The sequence below is a fragment of the Topomyia yanbarensis genome, chromosome 2 (genome assembly GCF_030247195.1).
Source record: "Topomyia yanbarensis strain Yona2022 chromosome 2, ASM3024719v1, whole genome shotgun sequence".
NCBI lineage: Eukaryota > Metazoa > Arthropoda > Insecta > Diptera > Culicidae > Topomyia > Topomyia yanbarensis.
Genome location: NC_080671.1, coordinates 92,702,811 through 92,723,162, shown reverse-complemented (window position 1 = coordinate 92,723,162; position 20,352 = coordinate 92,702,811). Strand labels below are relative to the sequence as shown.

The 20,352-nt window shown below is 35.6% G+C and overlaps 2 protein-coding genes across 5 annotated transcripts in view; one reads left to right on the top strand and one right to left on the bottom strand.

The window, feature by feature from the left end:
* The window catches only part of LOC131678832 (leucine-rich repeat and calponin homology domain-containing protein), a 210,354-nt gene that overhangs the window by 126,250 nt on the left and 63,752 nt on the right, over nt 1-20,352 (top strand). The window lies entirely within an intron of this gene.
* Nucleotides 10,114-12,174, bottom strand: LOC131678833 (uncharacterized). Its single transcript, XM_058959206.1, has 2 exons — nt 11,400-12,174; nt 10,114-10,967 (listed from the first exon to the last, which is right to left on the bottom strand). Exons 1-2 carry the CDS (start codon nt 11,440-11,442, stop codon nt 10,492-10,494), a joined length of 519 nt encoding a protein of 172 aa, XP_058815189.1. The 5' UTR covers nt 11,443-12,174; the 3' UTR covers nt 10,114-10,491.

The window sequence follows — 20,352 nt, the reverse complement described above, 5'->3', positions numbered from 1 at the left end:
GCTCTCTCATTACCCGGTATGGAGCAATGAGCGGGAATCCACACTAAGGTAATTTGATAATTTTATTTGTTAATTTAGTTAAGTATTCTCGTATCTTTTTCAAACAGAACGGAGCGTGATTATCAAGATTTAATGAGCGTAGTGCCTTAATTGTGCTGAGGCTATCTGTGAGGATGAAATAATGGCTTGGAAGTAAAGTATCAATGATTTCCAGACTATAGTGAACTGCTGCTAGTTCGGCTGTATAAACGGAGGCAGGTTCTGCAAGCTTGAAAGAGATCGAGGTGTTATTGTTGAAAATACCGAAGCCAGTGGCCTCATTGATTCGTGACCCATCAGTGTAGAACATTTTATGGCAGTCAATGTGTTGGTATTTACTTATGAATATTTTAGGGATCTCCAGAGAGCGCAGGTGATCCGGGATTCCACGAATTTCCTCTTGCATGGACGTGTCGAAAAATAAAGTGGAATCGGGAGTATCTAGTATATTAACACATGTCATAACATAACTAGAAGGCGTTATTTCTTGTGACATGTGATAGAAATACACTGTCATGAATCTGGTTTGGGATTGAAGCTCGACAAGTCTTTCAAAATTTTCAATTACCAGTGGATTGATAACCTCACATCGTATAAGTAAACGAGAGGAGAGATCCCAGAATCGATCTTTTAAGGGAAGAACTCCCGCTAGTACTTCAAGACTCATCGTATGTGTAGATTGCATGGAACCTAAGGCGATTCGTAAACAACGATACTGTATTCGTTCCAATATAATAATGTGAGTGTTTGCAGCTGTACGGAAACAGAAGCACCCATATTCCATTACTGAAAGTATAGTTGTTTGATACAATCTTATCACGTCACATGGATGAGCACCCCACCAAGATCCGGTTATTGTTCGGAGAACATTTATCCTTTGTTGGCACTTCTTTATCAGATACCTAATGTGGCCTCCCCATGTACCTTTAGAATGGAACCAAATTCCGAGATATTTAAAGGTCATGACGTGGGCTATCGTTCTACCAACCAACTGAAGCTGAAGCTGAGCTGGATCACGCTTCCTTGAAAAAACAACTAACTCTGTTTTCTACGTAGAGAAATCGATGCCTAGCTTCAAAGCCCAACTTGATAAATTAACTATCTTATCTAGTGGTTGTTGTAAATTTATGGCTAACTATCTATCTTGCAGTGGTTGTTGTAAATTTATGGCTTTTGGTCCTGTAACAGAAACCACGCCATCATCTGCAGGTTGCCTTAGAGTGCATGGGCCGACAATACAATTATCAATGTCATTCACGTAAAAATTGTAGAGAAGGGGGCTTAAACAAGAACCTTGTGGGAGGCCCATGTAACTTATTCTGAATGTTGCCAAATCGCCATATGAAAAATGCATGTGCTTTTCTGACAATAAGTTGTATAAATAATTATTTAATATTGGTGAAAGACCACATTGATGTAGTTTCTCTGAGAGAACATCAATGGAAACAGAGTCGAATGCTCCTTTTATGTCTAAGAATTTGTTCTTTTTTGCGTAGTTGAATTTCTGACGAAAGTAGCGCTAGACAATCATTCGTTCCCTTTCCCCTCCGAAAACCAAACTGGGTATCTGACAGCAAGCCGTTCGCCTCAACCCAATTGTCGAGACATCGTGGGATAATTTTTTCCAACAATTTCCTGATGCAGCATAGCATTGGATCGGTCGATACGAGTTATGGTCGGAGGCTGGTTTTCCCGGTTTTGGAATGGCGATAACTCTCACTTGTCTCCAGTCGTGCGGGACAATGTTCTGCTCAAGAAGCTTATTGAATAAATTCAACAAGTGTCTTTTTGCTAGGTCAGGCAGATTCTTCACCAAGTTGAATTTAATTCTGATATTGATATTGAAAAAGCTTGAAATAAATCTGAACGCTAATTTTTAATTGAACATTATAATGTGATTCTTGATAATTTCAGTTATCCCGCAAATAAAAAAAAAAAAAATAAAAGTCTACGTAGACTTTTGGCGTGGGGGGGGGGGTTTGGTAAAAGTCTACTAAGGTCAACTAGGGGGGGGGGGATGGTTAATAATTCTCAAATTTCGGTCTACGTGGTTTATGAACGATCCCATATAGGATATAGTCGTCTGAGGTAAAAATGAGCACAATTAATCGGATTTTCAGAAGAAAAAAGTAGAGCAATGTGCATATTTTCACTCCATTCTGCCATCCTTGTTTAATACACTTTTAAATTTTCGTTGTGCCTAAATGCGAATATTTCACTATTCTCAAGTAATTTTTGATATCATTCAAGTTCTTAGGAATGAAGTAAATGTATTCATACTAATTTATAGACGCTCCGTTAATTGAAGACTGCACAAATGACGAAATAGTATGGCGCCCTCCCTAATAGTGCTTTTTACCCTATATGATACGCAGTGCGTTCTTTGCATTGACAGTTTTTTCTTCTTTCATTTCATTTCAGGTATGTTTCAGAATTTCTTGCGTTCTAGAATGTCGCTAAACAGGTATCGTATATTTTGCGTTTCTACGACTTTCCTATACACCTTCACTCTCATAAGAGTTCAAAAATATAGTTCCTTACGTCATCTAAGTTTAACTGTGCCCCGAAACCAAACATAACGATTATAGATGATATTTTTTTCGCTTTTGTAATCAACGTATATAAGATAAGCCTTAGCACAGATAAACACCCCTACTTCACAAATAACGACTCCGTCGGTAGAAGGGCATCATCACCATTGCGCAAAACTCCTGACTGCAATAAACAACGTAAACAATCGTGACACACCGCATTGACGGCCGGTTCTTCTAACTATCTTGCATCGCGCATAACTGGAAACCATCGATTAGGCCCGTAGGCGTACATTATTCGTCTTCTTGTATAATTCGACATAGCTGATATGAACGGTAAATCTTATGCTAAGTCACAGACAACATATTTATCGAAAATCATACGAATTTTATTTGAATATATTTTGGATTTCAGAAACGATTACGTGTACGATTAGTATTAGGTGTTATGTGAATTATACTCAGCTCTAACTATCCGAAATACGAAGAAATCTTGGAAAATGGCGAAAGGAAAATTCGCGTGTAATCACGCTATCTTTCGATAGCAGCACCAGTATGCATGTGGCCGGGTTTGAACACTTTTTTGTATCTATTATTGCTGTTAGCCAACCTCAGAAGATTACTGGGATAAAGCATTACTTTGGTTTGAAAGCACATAAAGTTGTGTATTGAGAAATTAAGAAAATCAATATGACAGTATTAGTGTTCAAAACATGATTATATACTATTCAGAACCTCATCATTATCAGTGATACTTTCATTATTCTCTAATGCAATTTAATCGATTTGTACCTCCCCGACAATTAGGATGATGAGCCTATTTTTGCCATATTTGCATTATCATCCTACCATCCTACCAATCAAGCCTTTGGTTGAGCAGCGTCTGCCATCTTTGCGCTCAAGCACGAGAAATTCAGCGCATTTGTGTTATTATCTTGGTTCTTAACTCTGAAGCAAAGTTGTTGATACCAATTTGTATGAGTTATTAATGAATTAGTGAGGCACCCTCCTTAGTATGGTGAAAATAGGCACTTCACCGCATACCACTTTCAACGCATATTTGGATAGTGCGCCGAAAACTAACTAAATATACAAAAAAGGCAAAACAGTATGCCTTTGAATATCTAATGTTTATGCATCATCAATTATTTGTAGTTTATGTGCGGGTTAACCTCTAGGCAGTTGGCTGCCGAAATACCGACTATTCAAGAATTTACCGTTCTCTCAGTGCAACGTTTTTTTACCATTATCTACCATACTCGCTCATTGCTTTTCCGTTGCAAGCTCGGCCCCCGGACGTAAACACGCTCATTAAGGCTAATTTGCATCAGAATTAGCGCACGATTTGCTGCAGTTGTGACACACAGATCACACAAACACATTCACACACATACTCATCTGCGGATGTCACCGAGCCGGGGGTCTTTTTTGCAATGATTCGGTTCGTGCCTACTCATTGCGCTTTGCTTGTGGGGCAAGGTATGTACCATTGCCATATAGGACTCTATGTTTTTTTGTTCGTCCGACATAAACCCAGCCTGATGACATCATACCGTACGGGCACATGCTGACTGATGAGGACCAATGTTTATTTTTAGTGAGAGCGCTGAGTTCGTTCTGCTTTGCTAACTATTATATGTACGGCGTACTCTATCCAACTCTGCCGGCGGTGGGTAGACAGGAGAGGGTATGCTTCTGCGGACGCGGACGTGGACGCGTGTGTATCACACTTCCTTTGCAATCTTTTGTGCTACGTTTTGTAGGCCTTCAATGTCATTCGCGCGGATTTGTGACGGCTGCGAGGAAGTTAGCTGCACTTGGTACACACTAGCAATAATTATGAATGGCATAGGTTCAGGTCATATGTACGTGCCTGTTTGACGTAAATTAGTTTTGATCGTATTCGAATGTTGGAAATGCTTCTGATTCTGTATTAGATATTTAAACACCACGATTTTGAAAATTCATATCAATGAGGTCATTTTTTCTTGTCTTGATTCTTGTCTTGAACAATCAGAATAACACAGTTCTAAGAAAAGCGATTATTCTCGTTTAGCTCGCGGAATGTTGGCTGTTCTGTTTCAACCGGACGTGTCGCTTTTATGCTCGTGAAATTATACTGTAAATCACGGTGTTCTATTTACAGTAGTTATCAACAAATGTGCCTTCAAAACTTCTAGCATAACTTTTGCTGATGTATTTTTTATGTAGGGTTGTATTTTTTATACAGGGTACCCATAAAATTAAGAAGCTCATAAAGTTGAAAATTTCTTATCGATTTGGACACTATTATATGTCATGACATGTTTGGACTTCATGGCAAATGTATCCAGTAGTACGCTGCCGATTGTGATGATTTTCATATCAAATTGTCGCTAACACTTCGAGAGGCTGCAAAATTAACAATACCATGCATGGAAAGAAAATGGTTCCCAAAATAGTGAATATGCCATGAAATCTGGAACAGTCACGTTTTTACGAAATGTGAACAGGACTATGAAAAAATATCCATATACTACGGGGGTACGAAAAAGCCCTCACATGTCCATGGAGCGGGGGGTAGGGTTACGAGAATTGTCCATGTGAACTTTTGAAGATTTTTTTTTCTTTCTTTAGAATGTAGAACAAATTTGCATTTTTTCAGAGTAATTTTTCAAAAGGGCCTAAACGGTTCTACGTGTCTGAATTTCAAAATTTGTTCGATTACTGTATTTTATACAGCAAAACTATCTGAGAACAAGTTACATGGAATGAATACTTCTGTCCGAAAAAAATATACACTGAAAAAAATGTTGCGTCATTTTTCAAAAAAAAAAACAAAAGTTTAAATTGTGAAAAAACCCATTTTTTAAAATTTTTTATATTTTGTTACCAAAAATCTAAAGAGAAAAGAAACATTTCGATTGTGATTGCATGATGGAGAAAAAATCGGTAAAAAAGTTTTTCTAACAATAACTTCGTACATGTTTTTAAATTTCATACTAATTGACATACAAAATTGTAATTTTATTACAGAATATTCTAAGCACCATTTAAAATCAAAATGTATTTAACAAAAATCTACCAAAATGCGATAGTTTTCGAGATATTTGAAATTTTGCTACTTCAAAAATAATTAATTCGTGTAATTATGCTCTTTTTAAAAGTTATTCGCGTTACACCATCAAAAAGTGTCAAAAATTTAATGTTTATCGTTTTAAAGACGTAAAAGCAACCTTTTTAGTGTATTTAGATCATGGAGAAGCTTTCAATAAAAAAGTTTTCCTAACAACAACTTTTGACAATTGTTTATAATTCTTACTATTTGCAGTCAAAAATACAATTTTCTTTTTGAATATGATTCTGAACGCCATTTTAAATCGAAATGCTCTTAACAAAAATTTTCTAAAATGTAGTAGTTCTCGAGATATTTTAACTTTTATTTTAACAACACAATTATTTTGTTTTATTACGACCTTTTCATAAGTTAGTCGCGTTTCTCCATCAACAATAATAGGTTTTGCAAAAGGCCCGTAAACTTTCGTGCAACTTTCTCTTTGACTTCAAGGCGATATTGTAAACCATTTGAAAGTTACATGAAAGCAACCAAAATATATTTCAACCATAGGGTCTGTTGATTAAACTATATAGCTGAATCATATGTTGGTTGTTTTCGTGCACTTGTTGAACGTGTAAAATTCTGAGGAATAAAATAAAAATAAAAACGTTAAAGGTAAAATTCAGAAACATCAAACTTTTTGATATTTACTCTACAAATCTCATTTTTTTGCATTATTTGTTCTAATACCTCAACTTCCCCTATTTTCCCAGGAATGAAACTTTTCTCATGTGATCCCTAAGCAAATTTTACACTAAAAGTAGGAAATTGAATAAGAATTTTGTTGTTAAATGGAGTTAATATGTGCGATTTTATGATAAAAATGTGAAATCGACAAGATAATTTGATGTTCCTGAATTTTACCGGTAACGAATCTATTTTTGTTATAATCCTAAGGATTTTCCACGTTCAACAAGGTATAGTTTATGAAAATTGAATGAAGAATAATAGAGATATATTCACGAGAAAATGATAAAGTTTAATATGAATGACAAAAGGCCATATAACCCCAACTTCTCGTATTCGGACAGAACCGATCGATTTTTGAGATTTTTTTTACATTAGAAAAACTACAAAATATGTATGATTTGCATCACGGAACAGCAAAATCATTAAAAATAAGGGATTTTTCCCGTATTTTCCTAGAAACAAAGATATCTCCATTCAAATATTAAGATTATTTCCTTTCAAAAGAGGTATAAATTGTAATTTTCGGATTGCTACTGTTATAGCATTTAATGTATTTTTCCTCCATATTTTCCCATAGCACCAATTTCAAAAAATTTCAAGTGGGCGGGGGTCTAAAATTGTCCAAATGATGAAAAATTTGGCATCTGAGCTTACTTTGACATTTGTCACAATATGAGAGGGGGGGCCTTCGAGAATTCAAAAAAAAAAATTTTGCAATGCCCTAATTTCCAATTACGTGTAAAAAGTGATCCTGAAAATTCTATTCTTTGCAAAAAACTTTTTTTAGAAATCTGTGACCTGAAAGATATCTTTGACTTGCCAAACACATTTATCATTCCAGTTTCCTGATGACTGATTAAGGTCCACCAATAAAGTAAAAACACCAGTTAATCTTGAATGACGCCATCAATAAAAGACAAACAAAAACGAAAAGGTGAAAACAAAAAAAAGGAAAGTGCATCGTATATTATGTTGCCATTTTCCAAATATTAAAATGTTGCAAACATTTCAGAAATTTTCAAAACATTGGATTTTAAAGTCGTACAATTCCTTTTATTCTTTTGCTTTATCTGAATCATTTTTTCAAAATTTAATTCTACTTACTCATTTTGTAGAGTTCACTCATTTTATGGATTTCGTTCGTTTTGTTTTTTTATTCATTTTAAATATTTGACTTATTTTAAATATATGATCATTTAATTTTAATATTTTTTTATTCAGCATTCTTTTCATTCATCTTGTTCATTTGAGCTCGTTTTAATCGTTTCATTCTGATCAGTTCATTCATTCCATGCATTTTATTCACATTATTCATTTAACTTATTTTATTAATTTTTTCATGTTATGCATTTCATTGATTTCTTTCTGTTAATACATTTTGTTCATTTTCTTCATTTTAATCAACTGACTACTTTTTTCAGTCATTCATTTCATATAGAATATTGCAATTGAAATTATTCCATTTTTATAACTTTTTAAAAATCATTTAATTTTCCAGTTTAATTAGCTTATTCTGTTTATTTTTATCAATTCATTTGATCTTTTTTCATTTTGTTTATTTTATTCATTCTATTCGTGATATTGATTTTATTAAATCGTGCATGCCCAAAGTCCCTCTAAACAAGCTCCTAGCATGCGTCAAAACTGTTAGTGGTAGTGAACAGAGACAGCCTATAAAACGTGGAATTGATGACGTAGACGATACTATTCGCCCATAGAAACTGTCACACACAGGGATGCCATTATGCCAGGTTTATCTGGCACAGCCAGAGTTTTTTGCAGTTTCCAGACAAACCTCTCATTCTGCCAGATTTTTAAATGATGGAGCTGTTTGCACACACATTTTGGAAATTTGGGGGAATATTTCCCCAAATTCAACAAAAATTGATTGATAAGTTTCGATGACTTTGAGGTCGCTGTTAAGTGACAGATTTTGCCAGACATTTTTAGTTGATCTGCCAGATATTCTTTGAAAAATAGTGGCAACCCTGGTCACACACACGAGCACAGAGGCAGTTTTCGTTTTGACGCTTGCAACGACCTTCCTATTTAAGGACTTTGGTGCAATGCCACGTTGTTTATAAACAAAAACGTTTTCAAGCAGCTATAACTTTGGGGTTAGATAAGATTTTCGCACAAGAACAAGTAAGGCTAATTACTGTGTCTATTACCTTTTATTTGAGCGCTAACAGCTACAAGAATCATCCGTAGAGCCGAAGTTATTGTAATTTTCCTGACTGAATTCCATTGCCAGAGACGTTATCGGCGAAAAAATATGTTTTGCTAAATCTTTGTTGTTTTAAAATATTGTTGACAACTGATAAATCTTATCAATTTAGACTGTCTTCGACTCCTTTTACCGCCCAACTGAACTATTGAATACATTGCAGGAAATGTGTACTGAGGATCGGATGGTAAAAATTGAGCAACTTCCAGCACTGCTAGAGAAGCACCTGTCTTGATCAGAACAGGTTTTTCAAGTTCCTTTAATTCAAGACTTTTACAGAATAGCTGTTTTGGAACCATATATGCGCTAGAAAAAGGTTGGACACGAAAAAGTTAATTTTATCCGTGTTACTCATTTTATTATTTTGTTTCATTCCTATTATTTATCACATTCTTTTTATTATTTTTTTTCTTATTTTTCCAATTCATTTATTTCATTCAGTATCTTCATTTTATTACTTTATTTATTAATTCTCTTCAATCATCCATTTTCCTCATTTGCATATTCGTTACTTTGAAACATTTTTATTTATTCTATTAATTTTAAAATTTTTTTTTGATATTGTTCAATTTTCATTTAAGCTGAACTGATTAGATTTATTTATTTATTTTAATAATTTGATTTATATTAAACCTTGTATCCATTTCATGAATTTAATATTTTTATCTATTTTTGCTGCATTCTTTAATTTTATTTGTTTTATTGTTATCTATAATATGACGAATTCGATCGATTCAGGAGTGAACAAATTCAGCACGGTTAAGTTTGATGTGGTCGTAGCCTGAACTGTAGAAGCCTTTTAATAACCCGAACCCGAACATTCAGCGTTTAAAATTTAAAGAACCCGAACTGGGGTTCAAAGACCCGAACCCGACCATCGTTATAGAATGTATAAACGAATTTCTCTTGGAGGAATGAAAGAAATGTTGCCACTCAGACAGAAAAATTAGACAAAAGACACAAGCAGAAATAATTGACATAACGAAATTTTTTTTGATAAAGTCAACATCCACGACCATCAGTTGTGCGTCGAGCTATACGCGAAACACGCGCCCCTAGCTTCTGATTCAGTTGTATGCCTACTCAATTCCAGACTGGGAACCATTTTGCACTCTCTGGTTTTCTATGCAGCAAATAAATATAGTAATATACTTAATAATAATATAATAAAAATGTTCCTCTCCCCGATCCCGACTGGCAACCTGGTGTGACGAAGTGTTTTCTTCAGAACCACTGGGTTGTGAGAAATTTGATTCTTTTCCGTTCCGTTTTCCTCTGCTGCTTTCGTAGGTTCTGCTGCCTGGCCGCAAGTGTTTCATTATGTAGCTCTTGCTGTGTAGTATGTAGAAAAAAATGGGGAAGAATTCTAAACGATGTGCAACATATTAATTCTGTTTGTGATTCAGCCCGTGTAATCTCATCGTCGACCTTTTAATCTGTGTTGGTGTGTTCGGTGTAGCAACCAACGTATCTTATTGGAACCAGGACTGTCATCATACTAACTTTCCATTTCAATCTTGTTCAAATCATTTCGTTAGATAAAAGGTAAAATTTATTGTGATCATTTGGAATATTCTCTACATCCATAATACTATCGCGTTCATCTATCAATTAGAACATCAGTCTCTTAGCATGTAGTTTATTCGAGTATCCTTAAAGTTAAGCTTTCACATGCTTCTCACTTGAATTATTTCAGGTTTTTGCTAAATTCCTAAATAAAACATGTCCTATGGCAAGCCAAAAAGCGGTTTCACAATAGTCCTGCAAGGTTAATTCCTAAGTAAATCGTAAATTCGCGCTTGTATGGAGAAGTAGATGTCTTGAACGTAGCTTATCAGCTAGAGAGGGTAGTACTAGTAGTAGTAGTAGTAGATTTGACCTGACCTTTCCCTTTTAGAGGTGGCCTTTCAAATGTTGCTGATACCGGTGTCGTTGCTTCGACTCGATGTAGTTGATTTGGCGCAGTAATTTTCCAGCTTCTCGAACTCGGTCGATCGGGTAGGAGTGGCGGTTGTAGCGGACGACATATTCATCATCATGTTGTAGTTTCGTTCCTTTTTACAGAACAAAGGAAAGCAGATAAAACCCCAGTAGGCTCCGGCTCCGATCATGATCACAAACATCACGATCGAAATGATTCCCCACGCGGAGATACGGCTTGTCTTTGGGGCAGTTGTCGATTGCTGACTGGGGGTCGTCGATAGGTGTCGATTCGGATCGTCGGGGTTCCCAAGTCCTGCTGGCATGTAGAACCGCTGTGGAGGTATCCGTGAGTAGCTACCGGCGGAACCACTATTTGCAGCTGTTACGTCACCATACTTGTAGAGACTACCGCCGGATCGGCCGCCTGAACCACCGAATCCGGCACAGCACATAAAAGTAACTGTCAAAGAGAAACAAGTTTTCGATTCGGTCAAAATATTTGCAAACAAGTTTAGCTTTATTATCATATTTAAACAATCGTATTCTGCATTATGACTGACTGATTTTTCGAGCTTATGTGATTCGAGCGAATATCAACCGCGATCAATTTCTTGCGGAAGTGTCTATACGCTTCAAAACGCGTTTGTTCCACGTTCATCGTATGCTCGCGATCGACCAAGAAAAACAAGTTTTCATAGTGATTATAGCTTTACGAGAATGATTGACTGCAAACAAAGGATTTCTGAAATATACTCAATATGTTTCATCCTAAGCACCAACACTAGCACATCGATCGTCGATCACGAATCTACCTGATGTCCAAGGGCCTTCTATTAGCAACATCAGATATCAAGTTTTGAAATGAAAGAAAATAACCTTCAAAACTACTCACCTCCGCTAAGCAGCAACCAGAAAAGGAGTTGTTTGGTGAACATCGTTGTTTCTTTTCGTGGGGTTCTTTATTTATCCTCAACACACTTCAGCGAGCACGATGGACCACCTTAAACGTTCCCGCAACAACACGCACACATACAGCCGTTCACCAGTATCACCCTTCAGGCTCAAGTGTCGCTACCACAGCAAAGGGACCGGATAGCAGCAGCATGAGGCATACGAGCCTTATGTATGTTTTCTCTTGTATATGCTTCGTTCAAGATCGTCGTCGTCTTGGTCTTGGCCCGAAAGCTAACCTGAGATCGCCACCTTGAATCGCTTGAAAATACACTAAAACTGCACTCCTACGCATCGAAATCACAACATGCAACTGCCAAGATCCTCTCTAATTCACCGGTGAATGTCTGATAAACGAAAACAATACTTTTGCAATAAAAATTCGCCGAAAATCGGTGACCTCGCGATTAGACGCTACTTTCCGTGTAGCAGCTCTGACGCATACTCGCTCACTTACTGTTGGACTATTGAACTGGCTCTGACGACGACGAGTCGACGGCGACGACGACGACGGCGATTATGACTGTCCATCCAGTCAGACTGGCAGCATATGCACACAGCCTTTGCCTGCGCTTGCTACTGCTACCCTACAATCAAGCTAGCAGCAGACCACAACTACGGAGGGAGAGCCACATAAATAAAGACGACGAGAACGTTTCTGCTAAAATCCCACATGCTGTCAGTTTTGTACGCTTTGACGACGACCACTTGACACCTATACATAAATTTTGCAGCACAGTCGATTGCGATAGAGAGAAACACACAACAACATAGAATGTGGGGTGTGGAATAGAATGTTGTATGTCGAGGTTGGTTGGCTGATTTATGTTTATGTTGATTCGCATCGGCAGCGGTGTGCCTTGCTTTCGTTCGCCAGTGCATTGGGCTCAACCCATCAGCCGGGCTGGAATGAAGAACAGTGATGCCTGTTTCATCATCTGACGAATGAATGACATTTTATCGCGCAATGCAACCTTTTTAAAATGAATTTCTAGGTTTTCTTAAATATTTGGAGCTTTGGAGTTCAATTCGGCGGTAGTTTAGTCCTGGCACCAAGTTAGTGTCAGATTCTGATGACACGAGCTCGAAAGGAAAATTCATAACTAACTTGACACATTATCTTATATTTTTCTAAAAAATGCAGACAGGTCCTCGATACTATCGGTCTTGTATTTGTATTTGTTTATTTGGGTTTTAACCGTTAGGTCGTTCGCCCGTAAAAGAAAACCTATCGGTCTTTACTGACAATAGTTTCCACTACGGGGATCAACATCTTTGACAGTTAACTTAGTAAAAGCGTACTGGCCAATGAGATCGAACAGAAAGTGTTACCTAGTTAATTAAATTTAAAAAAATTGTTTCATTGTTTTACGGACAAAATAATAAAAAAAATCGATATTAACGCCAATCGTTTCTAACGCCAGCTGCATTTGATATAGAATCAGAAATAGCACAAGGCCTAGTGACCCAATTTGTATTGATTTGCTTTCATTAAATTGGTTATAGAATTTGTGTTTCTACTTTGTCTCATAAGAATCCGACACAAACTTAGTGACAGGACTTACGCTAGCTCCAAAATGAGGAAAACACTATTTGTGTTTCTGAGCAAACCTCTGTCCCGCAAGAAAAGGAGTTCCGATCAAGCTGATGAAAATTGATGATTTTTTTCTCCACTAAGGATAAATATATCGCAGTCCATATTGCATTGGCTTGCTAAGCCAAACCAAGTTTCGAATTCATTAATTTTGTTTGGTGATGAAGAGTTCCTTAGCAAAGAAGGTAAAATGATGAAGTAGAGTGATTTTTGCGTATATTCGCCATTCGAACGCCCTAGCCCAAATCAGCAAAAAATTCTACGTGCTTCATGATTTAGTAAACAATGCGCTTGGCTAGTAGTTGGTTTTTAGTAGTAAAGATATTTGTTTTTTGAACTTCAGTCACGGTTTCCACCAGGTCATTACCAAAACAATTTTCTGGTTGTGAACTAGTTCACAACTTTATGAGCCTCAATCATTAAACCAAAAGTTAACTAGTGATTTTATATTTATAGATTTAGGAACATTATTCAGAGTCTGAATATACGACGAGAACTGCTTCACGTATTATTACATCTTGATCATGATCTGGTTTTAGCAGTTGTGAATTAGTTCACAAAATCAACGCAGTCTGAAAGTTTTTTCGTGAATTATTTCAGGAAACTCGGAATTTTGTTCATGAATCCTTTCAATTATGGTGAATTCATATTTTCTAATATATCAGTCACGATTCAATATCCGCGCTGGAGAAATAGTTTACAAAATCGTAAAATGTTATTCATGTATTCGTGAACTGATTCAATATTCCTAGTGTAAAGTTTCACAGCAAAAGTTTCACTCATCATTGAACTAATGCTGATAAAGCTAATTAAATATTATATTTTTTGTTTCAAGTGTTTCAGCGTCGCTACGTAACTCATCAAGTTCGTGGCTGACGAGCCATTTTATATAGGTGCAAAGTGTATTAAGAATGCAATAGACATCTTCACCATTATATTGAACATAGCCATGGTATCGTAGTTTATAGAAATGAGAATGACATAATTGAACCAATAGGTGGATTAAAACAGTTTTTTTTTTCGTCAAATGGCTTTCGGTGTTGGATTTTTTTGCATTTTTTAAATATAGAGGTTTGAACCTTTGAGTCATTCCCCTCTTTTTTTCGACCAGAATTTTTTTTACCTATAGAGGGTGTTTAGTTTATGATAAAGAACATCTCGAGGGGTGATAGACAACCATATTTGGAGAAAAAATTGTTCTACACAAGCATCAAACCTCAATCGTTATAGAGTTGTTGAACTGTTCATGTAAATATCTTATTTGTTGTAAAATACCTCTAACTTAAAAAAGTATCTTAAATGTACTAGTTTCATTGGGAAGGTGAGAAGATTTTCTTTTGAATGGTGTCCTTATATCTATCAGTTATTCAGTTTTAGATACATTTCAGCGATAAAGTAGTTAAAAGTTAGTGTTTTTGACGAGGTGTTTGTTAATTTTCTCAAAATAATGAATTATGAACATAACAATATGTATTTGTATCGAAAAGATGAATTTCAAGATTATCCATAATTTGTTCTACAATATTGTATTCCTATCTTTTCTCGTTTCTTTGTTATTTCATTGTTAAACTTTTTCGGTAGCCGATTTGCAAGTGCTTAAAAGACTATAGACCAAAAAATATGCTTCATATCTAATTACTAGAAAGCGTAAGCAAGCAGGTTTATCACGAATAGATAAGAAAAATGACGAGATTTAATTTACCAATTTAGTTAAAAAAAATTGGAAATCCAAAGGATGCAGCGAATGAAATGTAGAATCCTTTTTCTGTCGCTTTTTACGACAATTGCACAGTGGTTTTTCGTTACAAACGTGCGAAAAATTATTCACAGGAAAACGTTGAAGCGTACAGCAATGCACAGTGGTACGACTTAGAGCAAAAGGTTGACTAAAGTCAAAACTATGTAATTTTGGTACGCTGTATTCGTTTTTGATATTAAAACATATTAAAAATAATCATTTACCATGTATTAGGGTGTCTTAAAAATATCTATTTTATCGAAATTGTTCATAATTCTTTTGTTTATTAATTTTCGTGTGTTAATCCTGTTTTGTTATTAACTTGTTCAAAAAAGAACCGTCATTATACATTAGAGTGGCTCAAAAATAATTATTTTGTAGTGAAGGTTCAAAAATTTGTTTAAGTAAATTTATGTAGGCTGAATTCTTTTGATGGTTATGAAAATATTAGAAATTAACTTTACTACTTTATTAGGGCAGCTCAAAAGTATTTTATAATGATTTTGCCTTTCTCATATAGAAAGGTTATGCAATCACTCTGAAAAACGTCAACCTAATCCCGGCCCGGAGGGCCGAGTGTCATATCCCATTCGACTCAGTTCGTCGAGATCGGAAAAAGTCTGTATGTGTGTGTGTATGTATGTGTGTGTATGTGTGTGTATGTATGTGCGTATGTGTCAAATAATGTCACTCATTTTTCTCAGAGATGGCTGGACTGATTTGCCCAAACTTAATCTCAAATGAAAGGTGCAACCTTCTCATCGGCTGCTATTGAATGTTGGATCGATCGGAATTCTGGTTCCGGAATTACGGGTTTCAGAGTGCGGCCACACAGAAATTTCTCATATAAACTATAGGAAAAATTAAAAATAGAATTTTTATTTTTGATGCTAAATGTGTTCAATGTGCATGAAACGTAGAGATTTGATGCAAACTCGAAAAAAAATTTGACGACGATTCACTTTTTTGGATTTTGGCACATTTTTGCCTTTCTCATATAGAAAGGTTATGCAATCACTCTGAAAAACGTCAACCTAATCCCGTCCCCTAATTTTTTTTTCGACTCGCATAAGGTTTCTGGATTTTAACAGGGGCGTAGTTGATGGTTTACGGAGAGGGGTTACACCCCCCCCCCCTCTACTGTTCACTCCCCTCCTTTAAAAATCTCCTTAAATCACCCCTCAGACCACCACCCCATCCAGCCCTCATACCCCTACCTTTCAACCCCATCATCTTTAAACCACCACTATATCACAAAGCATACCAATTTAAGCTGGGGAGTCGTTCGTTCATGGGACTTTCGCCCTCCTCACATACCCACCCCCGCATGACAAAATGAGTTAGCAAGCAGATAACATTGATCTAATGCTGATTAGGCTAATGGAGTATGATATTTTTTTGTTTCAAGTGTTTCACCGTCGATAAGTAGCTCATCAAGTTCGTGGCTGGCATGCCATTGTGTATAAGTACAAAGTGTACTAAGAATGTAATGGACATTTCCACAATTATGTTGAACATAAAAAGCCTCCGTGCCATAGTTTAGAGAAATGAGAAAGGCACTATTGCACCGCTAGGTGGATTAAAACAGGTTTTTTCAATAGCAATTGTGGTAACGAATTGATTGACATCTCATGATGGTGCTTCAGAAATGATTATTTAGTTTTTACGGATCAAATAAGATGCGTGCGACTAATTTTGGAATGTTAAATTAATTAGTGGGTTACTTGATTCAAAAACTACATTTTCTTTAATTTTTTAAACAATATTTAAAATTTGTATAATTACATTCACTAATGAACAGAATGGTTAATGAATTCTATTTCACAGGAGTGTTTCAAGTTATTTAGATTGCTTATTTCATATTTTACATAAAACATAAATCAAAATCCCTGTTTTCGCGTATATGGTTCATTCAAAAATGGTCCTAATTTATTTGGGTAATATCGCTTACCCTTAAGATAAATCAGTGCTACACAAATTCTGATCAAAATAGTTCTACCAAATAACTAGAACTCTACTGTATACACTCAATTTGACAGTTAATGTATAAATTATGCAGAATTAGGTTCAGAAACATTTAATGGCATATTTCAATTGGTTGAAAATATTTTCTGAATTTAAACACTCATCATCTCAAAAACCATACTTTCCACTTAGATTCTCTTTCTTGATCACTAGTAAAACCCTCTTAGATCATGCCCTCAATGTAATTTGAAAGTTGTGTATGTATTCGTGTCGCTATTCTAGCTATAAAAAGATTATTTAAATTTAATATCAGAAATAACCATGCGTCTCCATTTACATTTTGACTGCTTATCGCAAGTTTTCGCAAAACTAGTATAGAATTATTTCAAAGAAAAAATTAAAAGCTGTCGAATGAGTTTAGTGTGATCGCGGTAATTCACGGGCGTCGTTGTTGTTATCGCATTAGAAGTTCGAACAGTTATCTAAACAATACCAACTATTGACTTATTTTTGCCTTTCTCATATCGTCGCTGTTGTGCTATCTTATGACAAGCGCCATTTGGCTCATTTCGAGAAAAACGATTTTTAAAGTTTAAGAGTGAATATCTTGATACTTATAAATGGTATAAACAATTCAAAGAAAACAATTGATGCTTCCATCTATTCTTTATTAATCTCTCAAATATGATGAAGATCGGTTGAATATGTTGCGAGTTTTGATTATAAATGTAAACAAAAGTCGCACTCACACGTGTCATAGGTGTGTATTAATGACAAAATTTGTATGGCGTGTCATAATCGTGCATGGAAAATTTTCCATAGAAAAAATCATCAATTATTAACTTTTATTCATATCTTTGGTTTAATTTGGCCTATAAACAATCGGTGAGATGCATTTTAAAGGAAATGAGTCAGAGAATCTAGCAAAAATAGTTATTTTTGGTTACAGTGTTGCCAAATATGCTATATTTCCAGTTTAAAACTTAAACTACATTTTTCTCACAATTCGTGTAATTTTGTTTTGAAAGTAATTATGCCATTGTGTTCTTTAGATAGTTTTACACATAAAAACATCTTATATATCAAGATACCTTGAGTTAATCCCCAGAAACAGTCATTTGAAGCAAAAAATTCAAAATTTCTCATCATGTTTTTTACTATATCTCAGTAACCAAGCAGATTATCAAAATTCTGAAAACGCCACTTTGTAGAGATTTTTAAGACACGTGATGTGGCATATCTAACTTAGTTTACCCCAAAATGGCGTTTGTCATAAGATAGCACAACAGCGACGATATAGAAAGGTTATGCAATCACTCTGAAAAACGTCAACCGAATCCCGGTCAATTTTTTTTTTCGACTCGCTTAAGGTTTCTGGATTTTAACAGGGGCGTAGTTGATGGTTTACGGAGAGGGGTTACACTCCCCCTCTACTGTTCACTCCCCTCCTTTAAAAATCTCCTTAAATCACCCCTCAGACCACCACCTCATACCCCTCCCTTTCAATCCCATCATCTTTAAACCACCACTATATTACAAAGCATACCAATTTAAGCTGGGGGGAGTCGTTCGTTCATGGGACTTTCGCCCTCCTCACATACCCATCCCCGCATGACAAAATGAGTTAGCAAGCAGATAACATTGATCTAATGCTGATTAGGCTAATGGAGTATGATATTTTTTTGTTTCGAGTGTTTCACCGTCGACACGTAGCTCATCAAGTTCGTGGCTGGCATGCCATTGTGTATAAGTGCAAAGTGTACTAAGAATGTAATGGACATTTCCACAATTATGTTGAACATAAAAAGCATCCGTGCCATAGTTTAGAGAAATGAGAAAGGCACAATTGCACCGCTAGGTGGATTAAAACAGGTTTTGGTGATTTACGATACTTTACATATGTTTTTCTACCATTTGATGCCACTATGTTTTAAACATAGTGGAATTAAATTGTAGAAAAACATATGAATGGCTGGCGTCCAAAAGGGGCTAATCCACATTTTTTTTTTCCAAAATCGACATTTTTGTATTTTTTGATAGTTCCAAGTAATCCGCTTGTACTGCCATTTAAGAATTTTGAAAATTATTTTTAGGGGCTAACCCCACATTCAGTTTTATGAAAATTCAAGTTTTCTTGTTCGTTTTCCGAGGTTTTAAGAAAAAGTAGTCAATCGATTCTCAATCAGTAAATTTTCTGTTGTGGCTCACATATCGCTGAACTCGATATAATACTTTTTTTTAGTTGGATTGCATTGTACCTTGACGTTTCGGTCCAAACAGTCGTTCCTGAAGTTAAGGGCCGCTGATACACTTGCTATGTATGGCTATTTTCTATCTAATATATATTTCTTGCAGAAATGAATATTATTGGGCATATTTTTTCGAAAATTCCAGTGAAGGTGTCATGTCTCTACGTTGAAAGTTCACCGAGCAATAAGGGGTTAAGGGAAAAACGGTACATTGTGGTCGGGAAGTTAAAAAATGTTGAATCAATTATTATCTTTAGTTATAGAGTTCTGGTGTCTTCGGAAGAGTTGCTGTGTGGCACTTAGTGCTTTATTTAGTTGAATCACACTAGTTCGGATTTCAGTCGCTAGGGAGGCGCTGTTATCAACTTTTTAATGAAGCTAGATATTAATGTGATGTCTTCGAGAAAGTTGTAGATCTAATCATTTTAAACATATCTTCTGAAGATGCAAACTTTATATGTCCTGCATGTTTCGAGATAGAGAAGGTTTTAGTAAAAACATTTACTTACAGATTATGTTTTCAAAAATGCACACTATTTCAAAATCTGTAGGACCCACAAAGTTAGTGTCTTCAAAAGATAATTACCTGATGTACAACTTTGCCGTAGACACCACCTTTCTACCTCGTTCCATTAAACAGTTGATAACAGCGCCGTCCTAGCGAGTGAATTCCGAACTAATATGAAATGATCAAATAAAGCGCTAGATGTCACACAACAACTTTGCCAAAGACACCATAACTCTAAAACGAACGATAAGCCTTTGAAGAAGATTCTAGCTAAGATATTCGCGAAAGCCATGTCAACAACTTTGCCGAAGGTTTCAGCTTATTTCTTTTACCTAATACAAATTTTAATTGGAAAACCACTTTTAGGATGATTAATCACTAAAATCATAGCAGCAATTGCCTAACCTTGCTATTTTTGGTAAGTATTCTGAAAACACTATAGACGTAAACTCAACCGTTTCAACAACCAATCACTATTTGAAGTACTATATTTTTCAAAAGTTGCCGAATCGCTTCGAATGTACACGAGATCAGTCAATATTGTAATGTAAAAGGTTGTCGTTTTTGATAATCCAAACTTTTGCACAGAACATTCCCAACTTGTCGGGATGATATTTAAAAAGTTATAGTAATGAATTGGTTTTTAAGGGGTCAAGCAACCAGCAAACATGTTGAAGATACTAAAGATAAAGACTTTGTGTCTTCAGCAAAGTTGTTGGCAAAAACTGCTCTAAATTTATAATTAGAATAAGAGACAATAAAAACGAAAAGAAAATAATTTACTAATTTAAAACAACAATGTACTAAAACCAGATAATGCAGAAAATGCAAAAAATAAAG